Source organism: Pantherophis guttatus, chromosome 2 (assembly GCF_059756535.1).
Source record: "Pantherophis guttatus breed Tessera chromosome 2, ASM5975653v1, whole genome shotgun sequence".
In the NCBI taxonomy this organism is placed as follows: Eukaryota; Metazoa; Chordata; class Lepidosauria; order Squamata; family Colubridae; genus Pantherophis; species Pantherophis guttatus.
In genome coordinates, this window is record NC_142064.1 from 44578983 (window position 1) to 44604067 (window position 25085).

General features: G+C 35.3%; 1 protein-coding gene across 1 annotated transcript in view; it reads left to right on the forward strand.

Annotated features, from left to right (window-relative positions):
* LNPEP (leucyl and cystinyl aminopeptidase) overlaps positions 1-12155 on the forward strand; it is a 43303-nt gene extending 31148 nt beyond the window's left edge. The window contains exons 12-18 of the mRNA XM_034440727.2: positions 72-255; positions 1296-1452; positions 3045-3229; positions 6240-6401; positions 7845-7985; positions 9040-9121; positions 10290-12155. Of these exons, the coding sequence (XP_034296618.2) occupies positions 72-255; positions 1296-1452; positions 3045-3229; positions 6240-6401; positions 7845-7985; positions 9040-9121; positions 10290-10421 (1043 nt within the window). The 3' untranslated portion in view covers positions 10422-12155. The remainder of the gene's footprint in view (positions 1-71; positions 256-1295; positions 1453-3044; positions 3230-6239; positions 6402-7844; positions 7986-9039; positions 9122-10289) is intronic.
* Positions 12156-25085: the final 12930 nt, after the last annotated feature.

Sequence of the window (25085 nt, forward strand, 5' to 3'; positions counted from 1 at the left end):
ACTTAGCAATTAGCATTGACTTAAACTGATGGTTTTTTTCTTTTTTTTCTCTCCTTTTCTTTTTTATCTAGGTGTAATTGAGTACCCTCATGAAATAGAGTGGGTGAAGTTCAATGTGAACGGAAATGGTTACTATATTGTGCATTATGATGATAGTGCCTGGATTGCTCTAATTAAACTACTGAAGACAAATCCCAGTATTTTTGATCCCAAAGACAGAGCCAATTTGATTCATAATATATTTATTCTGGCCGGGTAATGATCCAAAATAAAAATTTCTTTTTGTCAAATAAAATTGTAAATATAAAATATTCAGCTATCACAGAGAATGGGATATACACCATATTCAATGTTTTAGAGATTCAGGAACATGGTGAAACAGAAAAATACCAGTTCCAATTTAGAATTGCTTTTTGGGGGAGTTAAATGAATTTGGAATTTAATACAAAATAATTGAGCAAATATCAATAACACTATAGTTATACCATATATATTTGTTCTTCCTCCAAATAGCAATTCCAATAATATGAATTCATAAAAACCACAAAAATATTAGAAACAACAATATTCTTAAAAGAGCTAAGAGCTAAGTCAATTTTAAATAGACACACAAATGTAAAAAAAAGAGGTGGCTATTTGATTATACAATTGTGCAGCCATCTTGATTTTTTTTTTTATGACCCTGGCTCAGATGCCTCTGTCCGATACATTTCCAGGATGAAGTACATAGCTTTTGATTTGATCTAAATTGAAGAAAACCAGGGGTCTGCCTTCACATTTTGTGAGTGGTGCACATCTAAGCTAAATGTAGCTCATGAATGAAAGAACATATATGTGTCCCAGGTTAATGTTTCAGGATCCATTTTGTCTTGATCCCCGGGACCAGAGGTTTAATCTTCTAAGATTTCAGGGTTGTGCTGGAGCCAACTCTCAAGGAACTTTTCTCTCCCCTGTAAATAATAAATAAATCTTATAAATTGTTTGCAAGATGCTTGTACAACATGCAGGGGAGAGAAAGGAAGAAAGAAGGTACAAGATATGGCACACCCTGTCATACATCAAAAACATTTAGGAAGAATAGAATGCAGCTTCTGAGATCTGCAAGTGGGCTTCAAACACTGCCCAGAGGCTACCATATGAGGATCAACCATGCATTGCAAAGATCGCTTGGAGATACTTCTAGTGTAATTTACTGGATCTATAAGTTTAAATTTAATTTATAAGTTTTCACAGTATAAACCTTTATCATATTAGAATTGGAATTCTGGTCTAAAACTTTTTTTTGATCTCTTTAGGGTAGGAAAAGTCTCTTTGACCATGGCTTTCAATCTAGTAGACTATATAGTGAAAGAAAGCAGCACAGCTCCAATCATGCAAGCTTTATACCAAATCAGACGTGTCTTCAATTTAGTTGAGAAACGGGGAATGCTGGATCTCTCAGCCAGAGTGTTGGTAAGTTCTTGAAAATAGGAAAGCAGCAATTGTGTGATAACTAGAAAGTTGTACAGGTAGTCCTCCACTTACAACCATTTGTTTAGTGAGTGTTCAAAGTTACAACAGCACTGAAAAAAATGACTTAAGACACGATTCAGCTTTCACACGACTGTTCCAGCATCCCCGTGGTCATGTGATCAGAATTTAGGTGCTTGGCAACTGGCATGTATTTATGATAGTTGCAGTGTCCCAGGGTGGTAGGATTGCCATTTGTAACTGTAAAGAAGTTGTGGCAGCTTCATCACTGGAAGCTTTCAAGAAGAGACTGGACTGTTATCTGTCAAAAATGATGTAGGACAATGATAGCTAACCTTTTCCAGATTGAGTGCCCAAAGCGTGCGCGCGAATGCATGTGCGCGCACCCAAACCCCCCAAATGCAATGTGCGCACACCCCCTGTGCATGTGCCCCACCCACCGCGCATGCGTGAGTTGCCCCCAGCATGTGGCCCATCCCCCCACACATGTGCGAGTGCCTCCCGCATGTGCCTCGCCATCCACACATGCACGGCAGGGACCCAAAGACCAGCTGGCCGGTGGGAGGCACGTGTGCATACGCAGCGGAACTGAACTGGAGTGACGGCTTATCAGAGAGGGCGCTGTGTGCCACTTCTGGCATATGTGCCATAGATTTGCCATAAGGGATGTAGGGTCTGCTTGGGCGGGGGGTTGGACTAGATGACCTGCAAGGCCCCTTCCAATTCTGTTAATCTGACTCTCTGCCTAACCTTCCCAGATAGCTTCCAACAAGCAGTCAGTGGAGGAAGCCAGATTCACTTAACAACCGCATGATTCTCTTAAAAACTGTGGCAAAAAAGATTGTAAAACGGGGTGCAACTCACTCAAATAAGGGCTTAATTGTGGTGGTAAGTCGAGGACTATCTGTATTACGTTGTAGGATAATGTCTGAAATGATATGTAGCATTCATTTTATTTTTGCTTAAAAATGCTATGCTTTCAATAGTTTATTATTTAATCTACAGGCATTGTTATTTAGAAACGCATTGTAATGACAAAGACCATCTGCTCGTAACTGCATCCCTTTCTATCTTGCGTAAATAAATACAACTACTTATAACGGAAGAAACAACTTTACAGTTCCTTTCATTTCTTAATGGTCTCAATATTTTTTACTGCTCTCTCTTCTAGTACTATGATTGTGAGGGAATGCTATACATCTTATTTCCAATAAATAAATAGGGTTGTGTGATGTCATAGTTTTTTCTACTTACATCCGTCTAGATTTCTAGTACAAATTCATTCACCTTCACATCGACATCATATAATAAAATTACTGTTGCATAATAAATTCTGACTGTCTAGTAGATCTCTCTCAGGCATGGGATCTTTGATGCTCATTTTGGAGTTGGTATAGTTCCTGAATAGATCAGGCTGTGATAATAGTTGACAGAAGGAAATGAGAATTAGTCAGGTTTTGCTCAGATCTGTGTTCTACATAATTTTTAGTAGATTTTGAAGTTAGTCATAGCACAATTGTAACAAAGCTTTTTCTATTGACCAGTGGTAATCTTTTTCTTTTGCTATTTTCTAGTATAGGATTGAAAAATTATTTGGAGAGAAGATTGACCAAGAAACATGGAACAATAATAAGACCCTCTCAGAACTAGAGCTACAGTCAATTCTACTAAATTTTGCCTGTTCCTATGATTTAAGAAAGTGTAGTTCAGTTGCTTCTGATCAATTTAAGACGTGGAAGGACTCCAATGGGACAATAAGGTAAATAATAATAAAAAATCTTACTTAAATTACCTTTCTGCTTAGGCACTGAGACATTACTTCACCATCACCAAAAAATATCTTTTTAAAAAATCAGTATATATATGCAAAAGTGTATCTCTCTCATTGGAGAAGAAATTTTACTATGGGCACACAGTGAAAACTTGAGCACTTCATATGACAACAAACCCAATTTTTGATGCTAATTACAGATAGTGCTCAATTTACGACCATAATTGAGCCCAAAATTTCTGTTAAGTGAGTTTTTCCCCATTTTCAGTGCCGTTGTAACTTTGAACGATCATTAAATGAACTGTTGTAAGTTGAGGGCTATCTGTATTTGAATCAGTCACAGACCTAACTTACCTCTTTACGCAATGTCATATTGTCTGACTGACTTTGCGCTACTATGAACTTTGTACCATCTTTATTTATTTAGTATATGGCAAATACATGGACTTATAGTAGTTCAAATATTAACATCAGACATTGGGCTGGTGTAAGCTCTTGATGGACATTCGGACACAATGTGGTGGATATTTTGTCGAGGAACACCACAGTCACACTGAGGGGTAGAGACAAGACTCCACTTCGGTCGATGAAGACAGCTGTGGTTTTTAAGCCTCGCTGGAAACCAGCTTCGATATGTCCTGTTAGACCTGTTTTGTTTATCCGTTGCCATGTATTTAGAGAGCCTGTAGTTCTACAAAGATGACCAGCTGCCAACTGTCGTTAACTGCCAATTCTTCAACGTACACTACCGTGCTATCCAGGGTGCACCACGAGGAGGCAAACTAGCATCGTACCCGTGTGGTTCATTGTACCATAAACTACAATAGATGCCATAAAGCTATCTACTGCAGTGTATAAACCACGTTTTGTGGTTCAGTGTATTTTGTGAGCACAACCAATTTTTAAATTTCAGCAAGCCATGCTTAGGCAAACCTTGACTGAATAAAATGTCTCAACACAGTTCACTGAAAGTTATTCTCCCTATGCTGCTTGGGAAGTAAGGCTCATTTTGACATGCTCCAAAACATACAGAACCAGTTATGCGCACATTTACTTTTCTTGAACTTGTAGTGATGGATAAGGCTCTTCACATTTTAAAGTCTTCCTTTTCATCTTGAAGAACGTATCTTTCCAGTTCCATCAAAGTTTATATATTTTATGAGTACTTTCTTTACCAGGAATCTTTCCCTGATATCAGTTTAACGCATGTATTCCACTGTCTTTCAGAGTGGATTGTATCCTCATTACTGCTATATTAATACAATGCTGATTGGATAATCATATAAGACAATACAGACCGCTAACAGGGACTAAAACAGGATTGAGCAATGGGTAGCCTTTTTGATTTCAGGTGCAAAACTAAGTCTGCTTACTTTCTAGCAGGCTACAGGAAGCCTAGGAATGTGGTGACCACTGAGAGGGCCAAGGATATTTTATCTGCCTTTCCTTTTTATTGGTTGTTTTAATTTTAAAGAGTAAGAATGGGAAAAGTTTTCTTTAGTCTTCCAAATATTTGGCACTGATTTTAAGATCCAGTGGCCGGTCTCATATGAGGGAGAGCTGATGCCTGCATGTGGCCAACAGGCTACCCACCCTTGGCCTAAGAATTCAATGGTTTGAACACCATTCTACGATCACAGATGCTAGTAGCCATATTAAGACATTTTTGTATATTTCAGAACACATCATCAAATAGAAAGCCTTTGGTGTAAGACTATCACCCCAAAAATTATTATTAGTGAAGAAGGGAAAAGCCAGTGAAGTTTACTGCTGGCTAGGAAACAAAGCAGTTTGATGTAGTGGTTAAGATACCAGGCAAGAAACCAGGAGTCTGTGATTTATAGTCTCACCTTAGGCCAAAGCTAGCTGAGCTAGTTACTCTCAGCCCTAGGAAGAAGTCAGTGGCAAATCATTTCTTTAAAAATTGCCAAAAACTGCAAGGGCTAATCCAGGCAGTTGCCAGGAGTCAGCATTGACTCAAAGGCATACACACATATAAAAGGAGATGTTCTTCTTCTGAAGACAGGTTCTGTAGAAGTTCTCAGTTGTACTTGCATTTCAAAAGCATAACAAAGAATGGGAGCAGACTGGTATCCATTTAATATTTAATTAATTTATTTGATCACTGTTATAATCAATTGAGTATTACACTATTATTTTTAACCCTTTGCACTCTTCTCTGATGCTGATGAGCTGTCAGACTTGTCACAGCAGTTGGAAGAACAAAAAAGCAGGGTCCAGCTCAACGTCTGTCAGAAATGACTATTGCTCAAAGAAAGACATTTATGATGCCAAATATAAGGCTTGAGGCTGAGAGACAGGAATTACCTATTCCCAGACCTATTAGACCTTTTATGGCATCTCAGTCTCAAGGCCCTTAAGAAAATGTCTAAATACCAATGACTTGAAAAGACAGGAAGCATAAACTAGAATTTTTAAAAAATCTAATCTAGCTGAGCTGTATTTGTGAGAAATTGCTGAATAACCAGTTCCTGAACAGAAGATTATTGTTGGGAGAGATTTACAGCTTTGGCTCTGTGAAGCCTGAAATCAGAAGTTCAGTTTTGCTGGTAGTTGCAGTTGTTCTTGCTTGGTTCTATCTGGGCCAGAAGCCAATATTTGAAGATTTTGTGAGCAACAAGTGCATGCCATTAGATAAATGTGACTCAGCCCAGTATTAGGTTTAGTGTCTTTGCCTTTTTTTCCATTTTGCATAACAAAACGTAATTCTGAGTAGTAATTAAATTTAATTCTTCATTCCTAAATATCTGAGAACAAGAACAAAAGACTGAGAACAAACGACAAAGAAAAAATGACTGAGAACATGAAAAAGATTAACTTATAAGGGGAATATTTGTGTTCTACTACAAATAACTCTATCATATCTAAGGACTTAACTGAGAGCCGTTAGCATTTACCTGTTTTTATGTTTAACATGGATGTTTATATGAGATTCTAAGAATACATATATACTTATTCTTTTTATATGTCTCTGCAGCTTGCAGACAAATATTATGAAGATCATATTCACAGCTGGAGCAAAAACTGAAGATGGCTGGCAATTTCTTTTAAAAATGTATTCTTTTGTGGATTCTGAACCAGAAAAACTCAAAATTCTTGAATCACTGGCCAGCACAAGTGATGTTAAAAAACTCATCTGGTACAGTTCCTCCTTCTATTCCCATATGCAGTACAGTTTTAAAATTGAAGATTTTAAATCTTAAATAAAAGTTAGTTATCTAGTTATGGTCAGCAGTCTCTGGTTTAATTTATTTAAATTTGATTACTATAGATTCCTCTTTGTCATTGCACAAAGAAGTTAAGAAAGTACATGAACATTTAGCCTGCTTTCTGTAATCTTACAAATCTTTTACATTTATGAGAGAAGTGCATTGACATCTGGGTTAATGAACAGATGTTTTGGCTTATGAACACCTGTGTCTGGGGAACATTGTTTCTTCCCTTAATTATTAACTCAATTGCTTTAAAGTTGATAAAACAGATTATGCTTTCTTAGAATACTCAGGGATGTGCAATTGCGAAGTTTTAGATGACTAGCATCATCAAAGTGGCTCTGAAAGAGATGAGTGGTCTCTAAATTTAATAAAGTCAATCAATCAATCAAGTTTCTAATCTTCTACTGAAGCGAAATAAAGAGGGTATGTTTTGCTTAAATAAACAAACATAAGAGATTCTCAGCCACACAACAGGATTTGGTTAGCTATTTCCTAGACTCAGGTACTTGCTCATACTTGACCTGATCACCAATGATCCCGCTCAGACTAACCTATTTCAAATAGCTTCCTTCTTCTCTAGGAGCTCAAGAATATTTTATACTACTGTGATCTCTGCAGTAAATATTATACTGCATTGATTCTCTGTATATTGAGAACTCTGTCTGCTAAGAGCATGCTCAAGTTATAAGACATACACACGTACGCTTTATCTTGAGTTTATTAATACAAAGTGTTGTGCATTCCTTCATTTTTGAAGCATCTGACTCCAAAAGGAGCAATTCTTTTCAAATTGTTAAAGCAGCAGTAGCTTCTTTAGAAGCTGCTCCTGGCTTTTTCTGTGTGTTTTGCAAAAGGGCTAGGCCTATGCTTGTATATGCATGCATTTTCATTCATCTTCTATACTATCTATTAGGTTGCTAGGAGATTTGTGATCTGAAACATTTTGTTTTGGATATTCGTGAAATATCTTTTATTTAATCATTTAAATGTGGCCTGTGAAATGGAATCCATGTATTTATCCAAAATATATATGCCAAAGGAGCCCATTTTAAGTTATGATCTGAAGTATTACAAGCTGATATTTATCATAATAGTTTATTAAACTTGTATGTTACTTCATTCTGGGTAGTTCACAATAATAATAAAAATACAATAAAATCAATAGAACATTAAAACAATAAAAATAAAAGATTATATTGGCATGATTATATATGGTCAAATAGTGTGTATATATGTTTATATGTATACAGATAATCTTTTGTTCATTCAGTAAATATCCAAAGTTATGGCAGTGCTGAAATTATAGATGATATAATTCTCTGGAAAAAGAGAACATACATGCAATTTTCTTGTTGTTTATTTCATAGGTTAATGCAAACAAGCCTGCAAGGAATTGTCATCAGATCCCAGGATCTTCCAACTGTCATAAAAACTATCAGTCAGAATTTGCCTGGACATTTATTGGCATGGGATTTTGTCAAAGAAAATTGGGATCATCTTATCAAAAAGTAATGCTTTGCTTGAATTATCATTATAATAATTCCTTGTCCCCCTATATGATTCAGCTGTGAAACGGGTAGTTGCTAACCTCTGACATGAGTAAGGGACTCACATTGTTTCTTACATTGTCCACTGTGCCCTTATTGCTGTCTCGAATTAACACTAGTCAATGAGGGAGATACTTCAGCACTGAGTTGTTTAAAGACACTTTGATTTAGTTCATGGCAATATGGTATCTTGTGACAAACATGACAATTAAGAACCTTTACTGTGGTCTTCTCAATTTGGTACCTTCCAGATGAATAAGACTACCCAGCATCCTTATTTTAATTTAATACTAAATTGGATGAGATTGATTTAAATTCTTCTGTACTCCAGATACAGTGTAATTCAGCTGCTGCTATCTGTGAAATGAATGGGAGAGCATATGTTTAATACTCTGCATTTTCTGGAATTGTGAAAAATATTGAGCTTATTGAAGATTTTACAAAAGTTTGTTTTGTGTGGCTGATGACAAATGTAACATAACTGATTTTGGAATTTCCCTGAACCTCAAAATTGGTTAGGTGTCATACAAAATGCTTTAGATTAATATTGGTAGCCCTTGATTTACAACCATTCATTTAGCAACCTTTCAAAATTACAACAACACTGAAAAAAGGGACTTATGACTGGTCATTGCACTTACGACTGTCGCAGCATTTTCCCCTTCCCCCCAGTTTCGTGATCAAAATTTGGATGCTTGGCACTCAGCATTTATGATGGCATCCCACGTCATGTGGCATTTGTCACCTTCCCAGCTGTCTTCCAACAAGCAAAGTCAATGGGGAAGCTGGATTCACTTAACCACTGCATGATTCACTTAACAACTGCAGTGATTTGCTTAGCAACTGTGGCAAAAAAGTGATAAAATTGGGTATGACTCACTTAATAACCGCTTCATTTAGTAATGGAAAGTCTAGTCCCTGTGTAGGACTACCTGTATAGGTTAGTGAAATATATATCAGATTAACATAGATTAATGACATATATTACTCTTGTTCCATTGTTTCTAAATTTCAGGTTTCACTGTGGATCATACACTATTCAAAGCATTGTAACTTCAACAACGAATCAGTTCTCTACACTAGAACATCTGCTAGAGGTTAGTTGGATAAATTGTTCTGAAAGAATTGTGAAATAATATTCTCACTGATGTAGAAAGGCAATATGTGATGCAGATTAAGATTCTAAATTATAACATTGCTTCACAATACAAATAGTTGTGTGAGGACAAAAGATTAGGTCCACACATGAAGACTTAATTTAACTGATTTATTGCTAAAAGCCTACGCACAAGAATCAACTAATGGTCAGCACTGGTCAGAGTTAGATAAGGGTCAACAAAATTGAAGGGAAGGACTTAGTTCTTTTGTGGCCTCACAGTCATTTTATGTGATCCCTCTTTTCACTCCTCATCCTGGCTGTGCTAGTCCTTTTCCTACAAGGTTGGTCTGTCCATCCGTCTGTCCATCCATCCATCCATCCATCCATCCATCTATCTATCACAGGGGTGTCACACGTCACGATGGCGTCATGTGACTTATCGGGACTTCCCCCCCTTCGCTAAACTGGGCGTGGGCGTGGCCAACACATGACGCATCCAGTCTGTGGGCTGGGAGTTTGACAGCCCTGATCTATCATCTTCTATACTTCCTATCTCGCCAAGGTGATTGATTATAGGTGGCTTACAATCATATAATTAAAACACAATATAAAACCTTAAAACGCTAAATAGCAACCATATATTTTAAGTTAAAATTCAATAAACCAAAATGGGAAGAAGGGAACAAAGTGTGCATGGGGAGGAGATGAACTCTGTCTAACCCATTAACCACCTCCAAGATGCCACTCCCTCATTGGGATTCCAGGCCGGCTGACAGAACCAGGCTTTCAAGTTCTTATGGAAGGCGAGAAATTTTCATAAAGATTTTGGGGATTTGATAACATGAAAGATCTTTTCTGAAATTAGAGAAATTGTTTCTAATAGGGAGTCATTGTGTTTGTTCATTTAAGATAATTATTTAATGTCTTGCATTGTGTGAAATAGTCTGAATTTCAAAATTTACCATTTCAAATTTACCATGTAATTAGAACTGAACTATAAAGCACAATTAGTAAATATGTAATGAAATTTTCATTTCCCATCAATTTGCTGATACATTTAGATAACAGCTGGTTGGGTTATTTTAAATGTTTAAGGGATTATTTCTTTTCATTGCTCTGATAGCTTTTCTCTCTCTTTTTTTTCCCCATGTGTTACTTTTCTTTAGGTTAAGTCATTTTTTGAATCAAAGTCAGAGGAAACTGCTCAGTTGCGGTATGTCCGAGAAGCTATTGAGACAATTCAACTGAATATTCAGTGGATGGAGAAAAACTTGGCACTCCTTGAAAAATTGCTATAGTAATCACAATTCTCTTATAGCTTGTATTAATCACTAGGAATGCTGCAACTCTTGGTCTTTTGCTTTTGCAAAAAAAAAAAAAAAAGTTAAACATGAGCAATGCAATCTTTGTTTTTTGCACTGTGAGAGAGGGTTGTAGTTAGCTCAGGGTTAATCTCTTCTGAATTGGCTCTCTTTGGAGTATTTGTGGACGATATAATTGCTAATAAGGGAAGAGCTCATTTTGATCAGATATTTACATCAAACAAGGATACTATAATAAGTTTTAAAATTTAAGTACAGTTCCCTTTCATTGTAGGAAAATGGAATTCCATTTCTACTTATAGAGTACAGTTTTACTTAATGAAAAAACAAGAGAGCAAGACAAACACTCCTGAGACCTGCTTTTTCTTTGCAAAATTCAGTTTGGTCTTTCTCACTGTGCATAGTTTCCTGAATTGTAAATAATGTCTCTGTTGTAAAGCATTTTTTATCACCATTATAAGCAGTGGCTAAAAAACAATAAGGTGAATAGGGGAAGTAAAAAGTAAGATTTGGGGAGTTCTGGGTGTTGATTTATCTAGGTATTTTCTAGAAATTATGCAAATATGAGAATTTTTTAATTTGTCTACAACATGGCTAGATATTACTAGTACTGTGTACTGAATAAGTTAAATTACCTTTTGTAAACATAAGTAAAATGTTAAGAGAGCTATGCTGAATCTGACCATAGAGGTTTTCAAAAAGGTTATAAATTATAGGTTGGAGAATGTTTTATACAGTTTTCAGAATCCAGTTTTGTTTCTCCATTTGGTATAGCTGCCTAAAGTATATAATACACTGATTCAGCAATTTCAGAATTATTGGTTTGGGAGTTGCCTGGTTTTAATTCCTTTCAATACTGACCTGATGTTTCCCATTTTTCTGTACTGAGATATTTCTGAAACTAGATCATGCCTGTGCTTTGACCAAAGTAATTATTTGTTAAATCATGAGACATGCTGTTTGTGTCATCCATCCTTGTTCTAAAAACCTTTCACCGAAAATAAAGCATGCCATATTATTATAAGAAATTATCCCATACTTGTGAAACTCTTCTACCTGTGCTGACTTTTATAGTAAAATAAGAAATTGGCATTTGAGACATTATTGTCAACAATATTCTATGTTAACCAATATAATTCTAAAATCCCCCATTAAAATATTACATTATAAGAAGAATCGAGAGAAATAGAAACAGATGAAAAAAAATGAAATGTGTTGATTTAGGCCAGCTTCCCCAACTTGATGTTTTTTAAGTGTTTTAGAACTATAAATTCCAAAATACTTAGCTATCATGTTGAGATTTTCAGTTCTGGGATTTGTAGTTCCAACACATCTTAAAGGACACCAGATAGGTAGTGCCTTCAATCATTTGAACAGCTCTAGAGTACTCTAGAGTAGTTTCTAAATTTGTTCCTATCAAAGAGGATAATCTAAGAACCTCTTTCTTCAAGCAAATGTGAACTTGGAAAGGTAATGGATCCAATTTGGTGCAGCTTTTGAGACATGTCTTTTTTTCAGGATGGGGGGGGGGGGGAAACCAGTTTTCCCTGAAATGTATATAGATTCTACTATAAAAACAATCAGAAGATGGTTCTTTAGTTCAACATTTTACTACTGATTTTACTTCATTTTTCATGGAGGATTACATACTCTGGAATATTTTAGATCTCATTATTTCTGTGCCATAAAATCCAATGTTTCATAAATCAGTATTGGGTAGTGTGTTTACTTTCTTCATAGGTATTCCAAAAATTGAATATAAGTGTGGTAAAGCTGATATGACATTTGTGTTACAAATAATTCAAAGTGAAGGACATTGCTGAAGAATATACTAAATTCAATGTCTGAAGCACTTTAGGGTCAATAAGAAAAAGACAGTTTTCCAGATTAAGAGAATCATTTGAAACCAATTCTGCTTAGTTATGAATATAATATAAAAACATAAGTTAGATAAGTTGTTTTCAATTATATTTCAACTATATTGAAAACAAGGAAAGAAAAAAAATCTAGTTTTAGTACTTCTGACTCTCTAATATACTGTTTTCATTGCAAGTGAATAGCTCAACTCTTAATTTTGGTTGAAAATAACTCATCTTGATACCCATCAAAAATGAAAATTGTCTGACTTCACAATGTGAAGAACATCTAACCTGGTTGTTAGAGAATGTGACGTTTGCTATATTTCCCTCATATGTTTTGTTTGCCACTTACATTTTTGTATATTTCCTTGCTCCCTCCCTCTGCTTGCTTGTTAGATCATCTGACTCTTAAAATCATATGTAGTTGTATTTGCTACTGGAAATGTGAACTGGACTTGAAAATGTAGCATGCATATATTCTAAATTAGAATATTTTATTTTAAATGAAAGCACTGATATTTTGAAAATACTTTATCTTTTTAAAAATAATAGTGGCTTGATTTTGATTTACATTTGATTAATTGTGCTTAAATGGAGAAACATATTTTAAAATAATGTATAGATTTGGATTTGGTCCTTATCAAAGCAGTTAGTACACTTATTTGCTTCCAACAAAGTTTGATTTCCCACAATGGATAATCTGGAAGAGTTGGATTTTCTGTACATATGTATTTGTATGTATAGTGAAACCATAAATGATAGGTATTATACTTTAAATATAATTGTCTTGAATCCATTCAGAAGAATTTTGTGTAATAGAATGAAATGCTTTTATCCAGTTCAAAAATTAGGGGTGACTTTAATAGAATAGAGAATTTTCTACTACATCAAGAACTGATTAAAGTAAGTTGAATGTTCTCAATTTTCTTTATGGCTTTTTAGCTTAGAAATACCTGATTCTAAATCTTGATCAAAGCTTCTGTGTTATTTTGAAATCTTAACATCTTCTACATGTAACCTGTTGGAAGTGGTAGTGTATTTTGTTTTGATTTTTCCCCTCCTAAAATCACTTACTTTACTATAGAAATGCAGTGTAGAGTGATACAAACTATATACTGTACGTCCAATCCCCCAATTAGGTTCAAAGCTTTCTATAATAGATGAAATTGGTATTGGGGAAAACATGAATGAGATCAATTGGTTTTGTTTTCAATCTGTTTGAAAACATAGTTCATGTGCCTTAAAGTATAAGTATTGTAAAAAATATATAATGGAAGTCTATTTTTCTTAAAAGTCCTTCATAGTTATGAATCTCCATAACCTTGAAGATTATTGAGAGCTATAATGTTAGCACTTAATCAGTGAAGGAAAACCTTTTTGTTCAACTTATCAACATATCCCTTTGAATGACTAAAAAACAAAACAAAAAAATGATTTTGGTCTTTGTAGCCATGAGTCCCACAGAACTTTAAATAGCCAAGGGCATTGTATATGAATGGCTAGTTTGTTCTCTTTAGTGTTAAGAACGTAACACTATATTTAAAATACACATGGAGCATTGTGTGTTTTTCTATATGTTTGCATTGAAGCATTTTATTAAAGAAATAATTAAATAAGGTTTATCCCAATAATTTTGCTTTGTGGATAAAATGTATAGCTCTCTATATTTGAAGCACATCTTTTAAGTCTACAAACTTTGGAGAAATACTCTATTTGCATCTTAAATATGTTTATATATATATGCATACCAATATATGCGTGTAACATTGATAACTTTTCTGCCTATTTTATTTCACATTGAAAGACTAGGCCTGTCTAGTATATCATCATAATCAACCCAGAAGTTTTAGTTGTGGTTCTCAAAAACCATTTTTTTTTTCAATATGTTTGAGGAGAAAATTACTAGATACATATAACAGGAGAGTCACTATAGTAGCTATATTTAATTTTTTTTAATATAAAGGAAAATACAGTTTTTATCCTGTCTCTTCGTATTAGATTTTGGAGGCCCAAGGCGTGCTACCAAAAGGCCAAATATAACTCTTGGTCCCCAAAAATAGTCCAGACCCACTGTACACATGTATGTGCCTCTTTCTCAAATGTTGCACTGGATATGGGGAAGGCATACACTAAGAAGAATAGGATTGGTATGTTTGGTCTTCTCTCTACATATTTGGCTGAATGCAGAGTTCAGTATATACAGCATAAAGTATACCTACTCCAGTATTTAGAATCAGGTTTTGTTCTCTTTGAAATAGGTGCCAGACGTAAAACCCAAATTTGTATTCATCCTAGAATTCAAAATTATCAAGTTTGAGCACTATAGTTTTCTTCTGACATTGGGAGACAAATTTCTCCTGGGCCATTTTGTGATCTCTATGGAATTTTGAAAAAAAAATGCTATGCATAGTAATTTATCGTTTAACTTGTGGTTTTGGAATTGGTGAGAGTGTTCCAAATAATATTTTTGAAAAGAGAGTGCATGATGGTTGTATAGGTATATGTAAAAGGGCCTTAAAAGTGCAGGTTTCAGCTATAAATTTGTACATATGTAGCCATATTGTGGCTGTAATTCTGTCAAAATGTACACAAAGCAATCCAGCCACTTAAAATTGCCCATCCTCAAAGTAATATTTTTTTTTACTTCAAATAATGAAACTGCTTTATTTTTGAATGCTCTCAAAGCTACTATCTTTTAACTGTAAATGTAATGTTAGTTTCTTTATATAGCTGTGGGAGATGGAATTCATGTAATAGATCTTGCTGCTTTTAAAAACGGCCTGCTCCATTACAGGTGAAATTGGACATGCACTGTGAGGCTAATACTTGAAAGAATGTGGCCTTATTTTATTTTAATAACATTATGTTATATAGGATGCTGACCCTTATATATTTATATGACTGTCTTCCACCTGTTCTGTGTTAGAACAATCCTCCCTCTAATGATAGACTGGCTTTTAAAAATCCTTCTGGAAGATGTTATCTTTCACTGCACTCTGAACTTTTAAAGATTGCTTCATTTAAGAATACATTTTTGTACATATTTCACTAATGGTTGCCCTCATACTGATGTTTAGATATATGCTACTTAATTTCCACTTCAAATGCTAATTGATAGTCCTCCAAATATGCATATAGCTTTTTAAAAAATGTTTGCTGATGTTTTATCCATTATATGTTTATAATGTTTTATCCCATAGTAAGATATTTAGCCAATTAAAAATGTTGTTTTGCCATACTCTCAGGTCTTGATATTTAAGAACTTAAGCCTCCTAGAATATTACTAAAACCTGCAATTTGCAGCAGAAATGCAGATCTTTACCCATGACATCGCCGCTTTGATCAAAGCAATGGTTGAGCATCTTTTTTAGGTTAGTCATGGCACATGTAGCAAATTACTGTTGAAATATAAGAGTTACCTTGATAAAATGTGCAAGACTATGAGGAAGTTGGAATGAATGACTTGAGAGCTACTGAACAGTTTTAATTTACAGGGTCTTAGAAAGAATGGATTTAAGAGTAAATTTGCACCAGATCTGTGGAGAGATTGTAGTTCTGTTGATAACAGGAAACTGGCTTAAGTAATGGTAACATCAAAGCAGTTCTGGAATATCAAATATTATTGGACACTGAATGGGATTAGACTTCTCTGTTGATATCTTTATAGAAAGCATAGCATACATTTTTTATCAAAAGAGTAACTCCAAGTTGTACAATATTTGCTTTGAAGAAGAGTATTTTAGAAAACAAGATGTGGTTTGTGTCTGTATATAGATGTACACATTATATGCAAATCTGTGGGTTTCCTTAATATGTAAAGGACAAATGAAAGCCTATTTTCTTATACTTTGAATAAAATGGTGTGTGTATAACCAGCACTGACTGAATGGCATATATATTGCGAACACAATTGCATTTTTTGTGAAATAAAAATAAAACTGTTTAAATATTATGACTCTCTTGTATTTTTGTGACTATCCTGTGTTTTTACATAAGTAGAGGTAGTTCAAACCCATTGCTTGATCCTTCATTTTTATTTTATTTTTAATCAGGTTCTCTTTTTAGAAAAAGAGACTTTCTAAGTCACAGATGTAATGCATTCATTGGTTTACAGGACAATTCACTATTGTCTTTTGCAGACATATCTTTCTTTCTTATTCTGCTAGGTAGTTCTGTCAAGTGTTAATATGAGACCCACGAAGGATTTTTTTCCCCTTTAAGTTCTTCAAATCCTGCTTCACTCCTACACTCCTTCACTGATGTTGGGGAGAGAGGGGATTGCAAATTTATTGTCCCAATTGGTGGCTTGGCATCTTTTCCTGTTCACCAGCCTGAAGGACCCTTCTGCTTGTTCTAAACAACTATTAAACGACCTCTGATTGGCGTTTTGCTTTTGTATTGAAAACGCATATAACAGCTTTCCCATACATGGGACTTTGGACGAGCAGGAATTACAGGCAGCATGGCCAAATGTGGGGAGTTGGAAGTCCTTACATATAACAGCATGAGGAAGGATGCTAAAATTGAAATGTTTGGTGTAGTTTCACTCCATAAGAAGCATTGAGCTACTACAGTGGGGTGGTATAATTTTTCTCTGCCCACATAAGAGAAATTCCCCACACCAATGTTTATCTAAAAACTCACAGCTTGTGCTCCCATCATCTTTGAGAAGGAAGAATAAGTAACTATCTTAAAATATTTCTGTTAAGTGAACTGAGTTATAACAAAGTCATTGATATGTGCTATCAATCCAGGTGTTAGACTATTCATACACTCTATACTCTGAATATGTATTATAAACCCCCAGTCACAATGAACCTAGGGATAGATCTGAAGAGCTGGGTAAGTGTTATGCAGCAGAAAGCTAGCTCTGCTGACATTTTGAGGGTACGATCTGATATATTTTCCTTTTTCTTCAATAATTCCACTAATCTACAATATTGCAGCAAGATGTCTGACATTCAACCTAGTGTGAGCTTACTGTCTTCAAATCCTACAATTTATTGACTAAGGACTGCCTGCTAGTATCCATTTTCCAAATGACTTGGAAAACAAAGCTGAAACAGCAAAGCATGTTCACTCCCACTGAATTTTTCTTGTGTAAAGTGAGGCTGACATAATTATTGCTGCTTTGAGATATATAGTATATAAATTGATTAATAAAATTGAGGTCAAAAGAAAAAATCCCACCAGCTTCTCAACCTGGAAGTAAACCTTGTAATAAGTAATGACCAATTTACTATCTTTCAGGTCATTCAAAATAATTGATCTCATTCTACCTAAGGAGAGATGACCTCATCTAGGAGAATTGTATGGCTGGACTTTCCAGATCCGGAAATGGTTGCAAAAATATTTGTGAGGAGGAGGGGACACACAGTTACTAAATTCTTTTTCCCCAGTTCCAGAGACCCTTCCTGCATTAGCAAATAACAGGTTGAGAGTTTCTCAACATAATTTAACATAGCTTTTAAAAATGACTCCACACAATAAAGAAAAAAAAACAACCCTAGCTTTTCCCTCTTAGTATCCCTTCTATCTCCCATGAACACTGCACTCCCAAAAGGTTGACCCCCTGACCTGCATTTTTAGTAGATTAAAGTTCATAATCTTTGAAATCAAAACACAAGAGCTGTGTTTATACATGACATACTTATCCAACGGACAACTGAATTATGGTATGTTAGATTTTGGGGGGTTACTACCATCAACTATTCTCACAGGGTCAATGTGCACATTACAGTCTAAAAAGCGATTGCCAGGATCATATTTAATATGTTGAACAAACCCTGTTGCAGCTTTGCAGAAGTAAATGTAAAGTTTTATTCCTGTTTTATATATTCCGCCACTTTGGAGACGTGGGTGGTAGATTTGTTTTCTCTACACTTTTCTTGCTGTTTTGTAATCATGACAAAATGAGGACAAAAAGGATTTGACATCCTGTGTGGCCTTCATGTGAACCACACAGGAAGAAAAACCACATTTTATAGCCTTGTTCTACCAAGATCTGATAACTGTGTTTAATTATCGTTATAGCATTCAAACCAGCATCACTGAACCTAAATGTAAAAATAAATAAAAGTTCTTTTTTTTCCTCTTTCAAGTGCTCCCACCTGGAAATGATAGTTAGCCAACCTAACTTCTATTTCTTATATTACTCTCCTCAAAGCAAGTCATTTTCTGCACCTGGCAGAGATGATGTAGTGACTGGATGACTGATGAGAAAACTTTAAAACATGAAATGCTTACATTGCAGTTATGCTAGTCAATCTGAAATAAACAGATCTGCTTTCCACAGGGAGAGCCCCTTCAACTATCTGAAATCTCTTACCTCAATATTCTTTTTCCTGAGTGTGTGTGTGTGTGTGTGTGTGGTTTTCAAATATGACTCAAATAACAGATCATTGTATACTACAGTTAAGCTACTTGGCTTTTCAAACTTGCACTGTGAGTTTTCCAAAGTTACTCAGATTTGCACAAGGATATACATTCCTTAATAAACTTAAAGCAAAAGAAACTATGCTAGGGATGTTTGGGGGGGGAACACCCCTTCAGTTACAAATTGTTAACATCTGCATTTCAGCACTCCTAAGTTTAAAAACAAGATTATTCAGTAGCAGCACAGAAGTTTAACATTTTTCATGTCCCAAAACTCTCTGTGCATTCTCCTAGCATTAACTCTGTAACCAAGATATGTTTGGCAAGTTTGAAGGCATTTTTTTGTTCTGAATCTCCTTTTCTCCTTTCACTCAAGAGGTAAGCCTTGGTCAGCTAAGGTAGCCTCTCATTTAATAGTTCCAAGAGAAACTGTTAAGTTTGTAGCTACCTCTTGTAGCCTTCATACATTCCTTGACAGGGCAGTAGCTGTGACCATCTGGTGAGATCTATTTGACTCAGAAGAAAAAAAAAAACCTCACTGTGAGTCTTGTTTCTAAATTTATAATAAGTTCCCATTTGAGAACTTACATTAGTACCTTGTTTTTCTTACATTTCTTTCATTTTTACATGCGTAAGCAGCATATATTCCATTTATGACTCATATACTGTGTGATCTTATTATTTTTTTTATTCTTCCAGCATCTCTAGGTCTCAGAGATCTGGTTTAGTTCCATTATCTGATCTACAGGAAAACACTAGTAAAACTGAGAAAATGGCTTGAACCTAAGTTCTCAGACCAGTTCCTTCATCAGTCAGCAGTATGGCCACATGTAAACCAGTCTTTTACAATGTTTCTTTTTAATCATTTGCATGTTCTTCCACACTAAGATATGTATGTAGATATAATATATATATCTACATATATATCATAACAAGCTCAGTGTCTTAGCCACTGAGCCACCACATCCCCAGATATAAAACAGCTTATACAAAATATAATATGCAGTCAGTTTTGGTTAGTACATTGTGTGCGCCCAAGTATTGTGATTGTGGCTTGTAATGCCTTAGTATAGGATAATAATCCAGGCATCCTGATTTCTAAACTATATATTTTTTGTCTTAGCATATTAAGTGAATTCCACGAACTGGCTTAGAACAATGTGTGAACAGACCTATACTTGCTTCTAAACTAAAGCCTTCCAACTGATGCTACAGATCAAGTTGGTTTAAAATAAGCCTGAAGAATTTAAACTTTTCCAATGTTGCTGAGTATCAACTGCTTGCCAGCATGCCTAATAATAAGAGATGTAGCAGTAGTGGGTTACCTGTGGTTTGGTAGAATCGGTAGTAAAACCAGAGGGAGGCTTCACCCACTGACCCCGATGTCATCAAAACGCTTCTGTGCACGCGCAGAAGAGCACGTGTGCATGGCCCCATTATGAACCGGTAGTAAAAGTAAGTAGAACCCACCCCTGGATGGTAGGAGCTGTAACTCACTAACATCTGAAAGAACACTTATACCTTTTGAAAGAGTGAAATAGTCAAAAGATATAGGATGCAAAATAACTATCCCATATTTAAATTATTAGATTTATTCCCCCATTTCTTCCAAAGACGTTAATATAAAACAGGTAGACTTTTCCCCTCTCTTTAACCTCCATTGACACTCTGGTTGGAAAATACTATATAGTTTAATTAGTTTATGGCCTAATGCATATTTGAGCCCAGATCCTATTCCAATATTAACTCCTACCAGGCTGTTCTTCATTTCTTATGCAACTAATTTTGCATACAGCTAGAACAAATACAACCTCTCATTAAAACCAAATGTTCCCCTATTCTGATCTATTGTTTTTGCAGACAAATCCAGCAAGGTTGAATTAATGTGCCTTTTAAATGTTATGTGAAATATATAATCATATGCCTTTCAAATGCAACATAAAATACAGTATAATAATAATTAACCTAAATAATTAGGTTCACTTTCATTTGGGCTTCAAGAAGCAAAGTTTGAAGTATGGGTACATGATTATACGTACACCTTTTGCTTGATCCATATTAAAAAGGGAACAGGCTTTTTTCTCTTTCTTTCTTTCTTTCTTTCTTTCTTTCTTTCTTTCTTTCTTTCTTTCTTTCTTTCTCTCTCTCTCTCTCTTTCTTTCTCTCTCTCTTTCTTTCTTTCTTTCCTGATGCTATCATTCATTCCACTCTGAAACATAAAACCACTATGCCTCATCTAGCCATATACTTTTGTATGCATTTATATATCCGGATGTATATGTTAACTCCTGGACCTTCAATATCACATTTCATGGAGCTGTTTTACTCCTCCACATGGTACGTATTTCCATTTCAACATCTGACTATATTGTATATGTTTAAAATAACAAACCATGGGGAATTTTTAAAAAAATGAAATAGTGTTTTTTTTAAAAAAAAATGTATTTAAATGCTGGCAGATTTGGGGCAGATTATTTTGTTTGTGCTCTTGGGTAACAGTAAAACAGTTGCTATCCAGGTTTATTTCAAATGAATGATTCTCCCTTACAATGTTTATTGTCTGACTACAACGGGAATGGAGCTGTCATGTGTCTTCCCAACAAGTTGCTGAAATGCATAGCTAGTTAGCTACATACGTACTGTAGATATGTCTAGCTATCTTATATTAGTTAAAATGCTTCTATATAGTCACAAATGCTCATGTTCTTAAATTAAAAAATATATTTTAAAGGTAGTATTATTAGATTTTTATCCTGCTTTTTTATATATATTTTGTTAAATTCAAGGCAGCAAGCATACCTAATGCTTCTGCCTCCTATTATCCCAACAACAACAACCCTGTTTGGTGAATTGGGCTGAGAGAGAGAGAGAGTGTGACTGGTCTAGTCACCCAGCTACTTTTTCATGCCCAAGATAAAACTAGAACTTTGGTGTTCTAGTTTTGTAGCCTAACACCTTAAAACTATTCTAAACTTCTTCCCCTCCTCCTCCTCCTCCTCCTCCTCCTCCTCCTCCTCCGTATTCTGAGGCATAATCAGTCCCATTCACTTCAGCAAAGTTTCAAATATTAAAAACAGCAACAAAGTGATGGCTAGTGGAAAAGAAAAAGATGGCTTCCAGGGCTGACAGGGACTCTGTATCCTGATGTACAGACCCTCAGGTGAAGCTGAAGGATTAATAATGAATAAAAGTGTTTGCCCCATTTTTGCTTTTCTGCAATAATACTGTATTATACCTTACAAATCTTCTCTATTTTTTTCTTTTCCTATAGCAAAATACAGCTATTTTACTATTCATTTAAAAAAATCAAAAAGCCAAGTAAATCACAGGATCAGTTCACACCCCCCACTGGCAGTTAAAAGGAAGAAACAGCTGCGATCACACATTGCTCCTAGAAGCACGAAGCCGAAAACACCAGCCTGAAGATGATGAATGAGACCGTCGAAATGTCGCCAAGACACTTCCAATTTTACATGGGAGAAAATCCGAATAACTAAAGACCTACATACAAACACCCGCGAAAACCTCAGAAAACATATATATATATATATATATATATATATATATATACACATACACACACACACACACACACACACACACACACACACACACACACATATATATGTTTTTGTAGATTTTCATGGGTACAGGTATGCAAGTCTTGGTGTATTTGGTTCTTCTCCTGTGTAAGATTGAGAGCACTTTGGCAATGTTTCTGCAGAATCTCATCTGCCATCATCAGGCTTATGCAAGGGGTCTTCTGCAGCAACTGCTGTTGCTATTTCAAATCTGGTGCTGGTAGTCTGCTTTGCTGGGATGCCAAAGTGCTCTCAATCTTACACGGTAGAAGACCCGAATACACCAAGACCAAGATATATATATATATATATATATGACTTTCTTTAGAAATGAAGAATGAGGGAGGTATGCATGCAAATAGAGCAGAATGGAGTTATTATGTTATTATCTTATCATGAGTGCCCTGTGACTAATGCAAGTAGAATAAATCTGGTATGTGGGGGTCTTTTACTTTGTAGAAGAGATCACTTTCTAATTGTACACAATCAGGCTCTTTCCTGGCCCTCCAGCTTTTAACCTCTACCAATTTCCTTTCACGTCTTTACAGATTTTTTTTTTCAATAGCCATTAGCTGATATAAATAATTTATCAACAAGTATATATACTCTCTGTGGAGAGCTCTTACCATAAGCCAGGATTTTGTTTTTTATTGTTTTGCATTTCTATATGATTTTTCTTACAGTTTTGTAAGCTGTCTATATTTTGGGCTAAGTCACTATGCATTTGGTAAAATGAATGTTTTTGAAAAATATTCCTTAGAAACTTTGCTGAAATGTGTGTCCACTCAGTATCTCTTTCTCAAATCCATTCTGGGAAAATTGATCTAGATTAGCAGTGCTTCATCTTGTTTCATTAATTACAAATCATTACCCCTTCTGATATCAGCCTCAAATATCCTTCTTTCACACTCTTTGTGCATGTGCCACAAAATGTTCTCTTCAGACATAGCAAACATTTACTTATCAGTAGTGTGCTAAATTAGTTAGAAGAATTTAGGAATAGAAAGTGAAGACAGAGACAAAAGGTAAATATCTTCCAATATCTCGGGGCCTGCCACAAAGAAGAGGGAGTCAAGCTATTCTCCAAAGCACCTGAGGGCAGGACAAGAAGCAACGGGTGGAAGCTAATCAAGCAGAGAAGCAATTTAGAACTAAGGAGAAATTTCCTGACAGTTAGAACAATTAATCAGTGGAACAACTTGCCTCCAAAAGTTGTGAATGCTCCAACACTGGAAGTTTTTAAGAAGATGTTGGATAACCATTTGTCTGAAGTGGTGTAGGGTTTCCTGCCTAAGCAGAGGGTTGGACTAGAAGACCTCCAAGGTCCCTTCCAACTCTGTTATTCTATTATTCTATAAATTGACAAGGCAGTTGTAATGGGTCTGTATAGGTAATTGTGATTGTTTATTATTGGTAGGGTGGGTGGATCAGGCCTCCATTTCACACATCATAATTGACATATTATGAGGCTGGCAGAGATGGCAAGCAGCCAACCTTGAGAGTGTTGGAAAACTGAGACCGGAGGGAATACTTCGAAGAGAGCTTGAATGGACTAGGTAGGAGGATTTTTTTTTACCGTAACTAAATCACCCGCATTAAAGGAATGGATGCATAAAGACATACTGAAAAGAGCTCCTCTCAAAAGGTGTTAAAAAGTAGTACAGTTCTCTTTTCCTTGATGTAATTATCAAATTACATTACATTGTGATTTACTTGCATAGATAATTGAAAAATATAAGAAATCAAATTAAAAACATTTTCATATACATGTGTCAACCTCCCCTCCCAATTAACTCTTCTTATTCTGGGCAAGACTGATCAGAATTCCTCCTATTGGTGTTTTCTTACAATGAATGACATCAATATTCACATTAGTCTGGGCAATATAAAAATACTAAATTGATTTGCTCTCTCAAGCAGCTGAATTCAAGACTCAGAGAGGTGTGACTTCCATGCTCCTTGTTTTCACGCTTCTGGTTCTGGTTCTATCAGCAGTCTTTATCCAGCCCAGCATTCCAGGGTCTGAGAATTCTCAGCTGATCAGGGTTCTGTACTCAATGACAGCTTAAAACTATCCTGACTTAAAAGAAAGCAGGACATAGAAGCCTGAGGTTTTCTGAATACCTGAAATTTTAACAAAATCCTCACAGATTAATGTTTAATATACTCATTCAGAGTACTTGAAGTCCTGAAGGGCAGCCCTGAAATCATAACAGGCCATGATATGGGAGGTGTATGAATGATCTGGTCTGGCAATAAGGCAGTGACTAGGTTCGTGTTTCAGACTTAATGTATAATATGGCTTGATTTATTTGAATTTAGCACGTTGTGTGAATCTGGCCCTATTGAACACTGAAAATTATGTTTTATTATGTATTAATATTGGCTTAAAATATTAATATCCTCTACATAATTCTAGGAAATTCATACCATCAATAAAACACCTGTAATAACAGCACAGAGAATCTCAACAGTAGCAAGCAAGATAAATATTTAAGATAACGAAATCATAATTTAAAGCAAAAAAACACGTGTATGGCCACCTGTGATTTGTTCATCAGACCATAAATTAACCAAACTACAGCTTAGTTAGCATACATTCTTTGAGTATGCAGAAGCAGATTAACAGAAAGAGATCACATTCCTGCTTTCTTCTTATCTGAATTTACAGAATCAATTTTTTTTACTTGTAACCTGCTTAACGAAGCAATAGGAGCTGCCAGCTTCTTCACTGCAATCAAACAATTTATGGGAGAAAAACACATCCAAAAATTGATGATAAAGAATTGTCCACATCTTCAAAACTTCCAGTCACATATTATTCA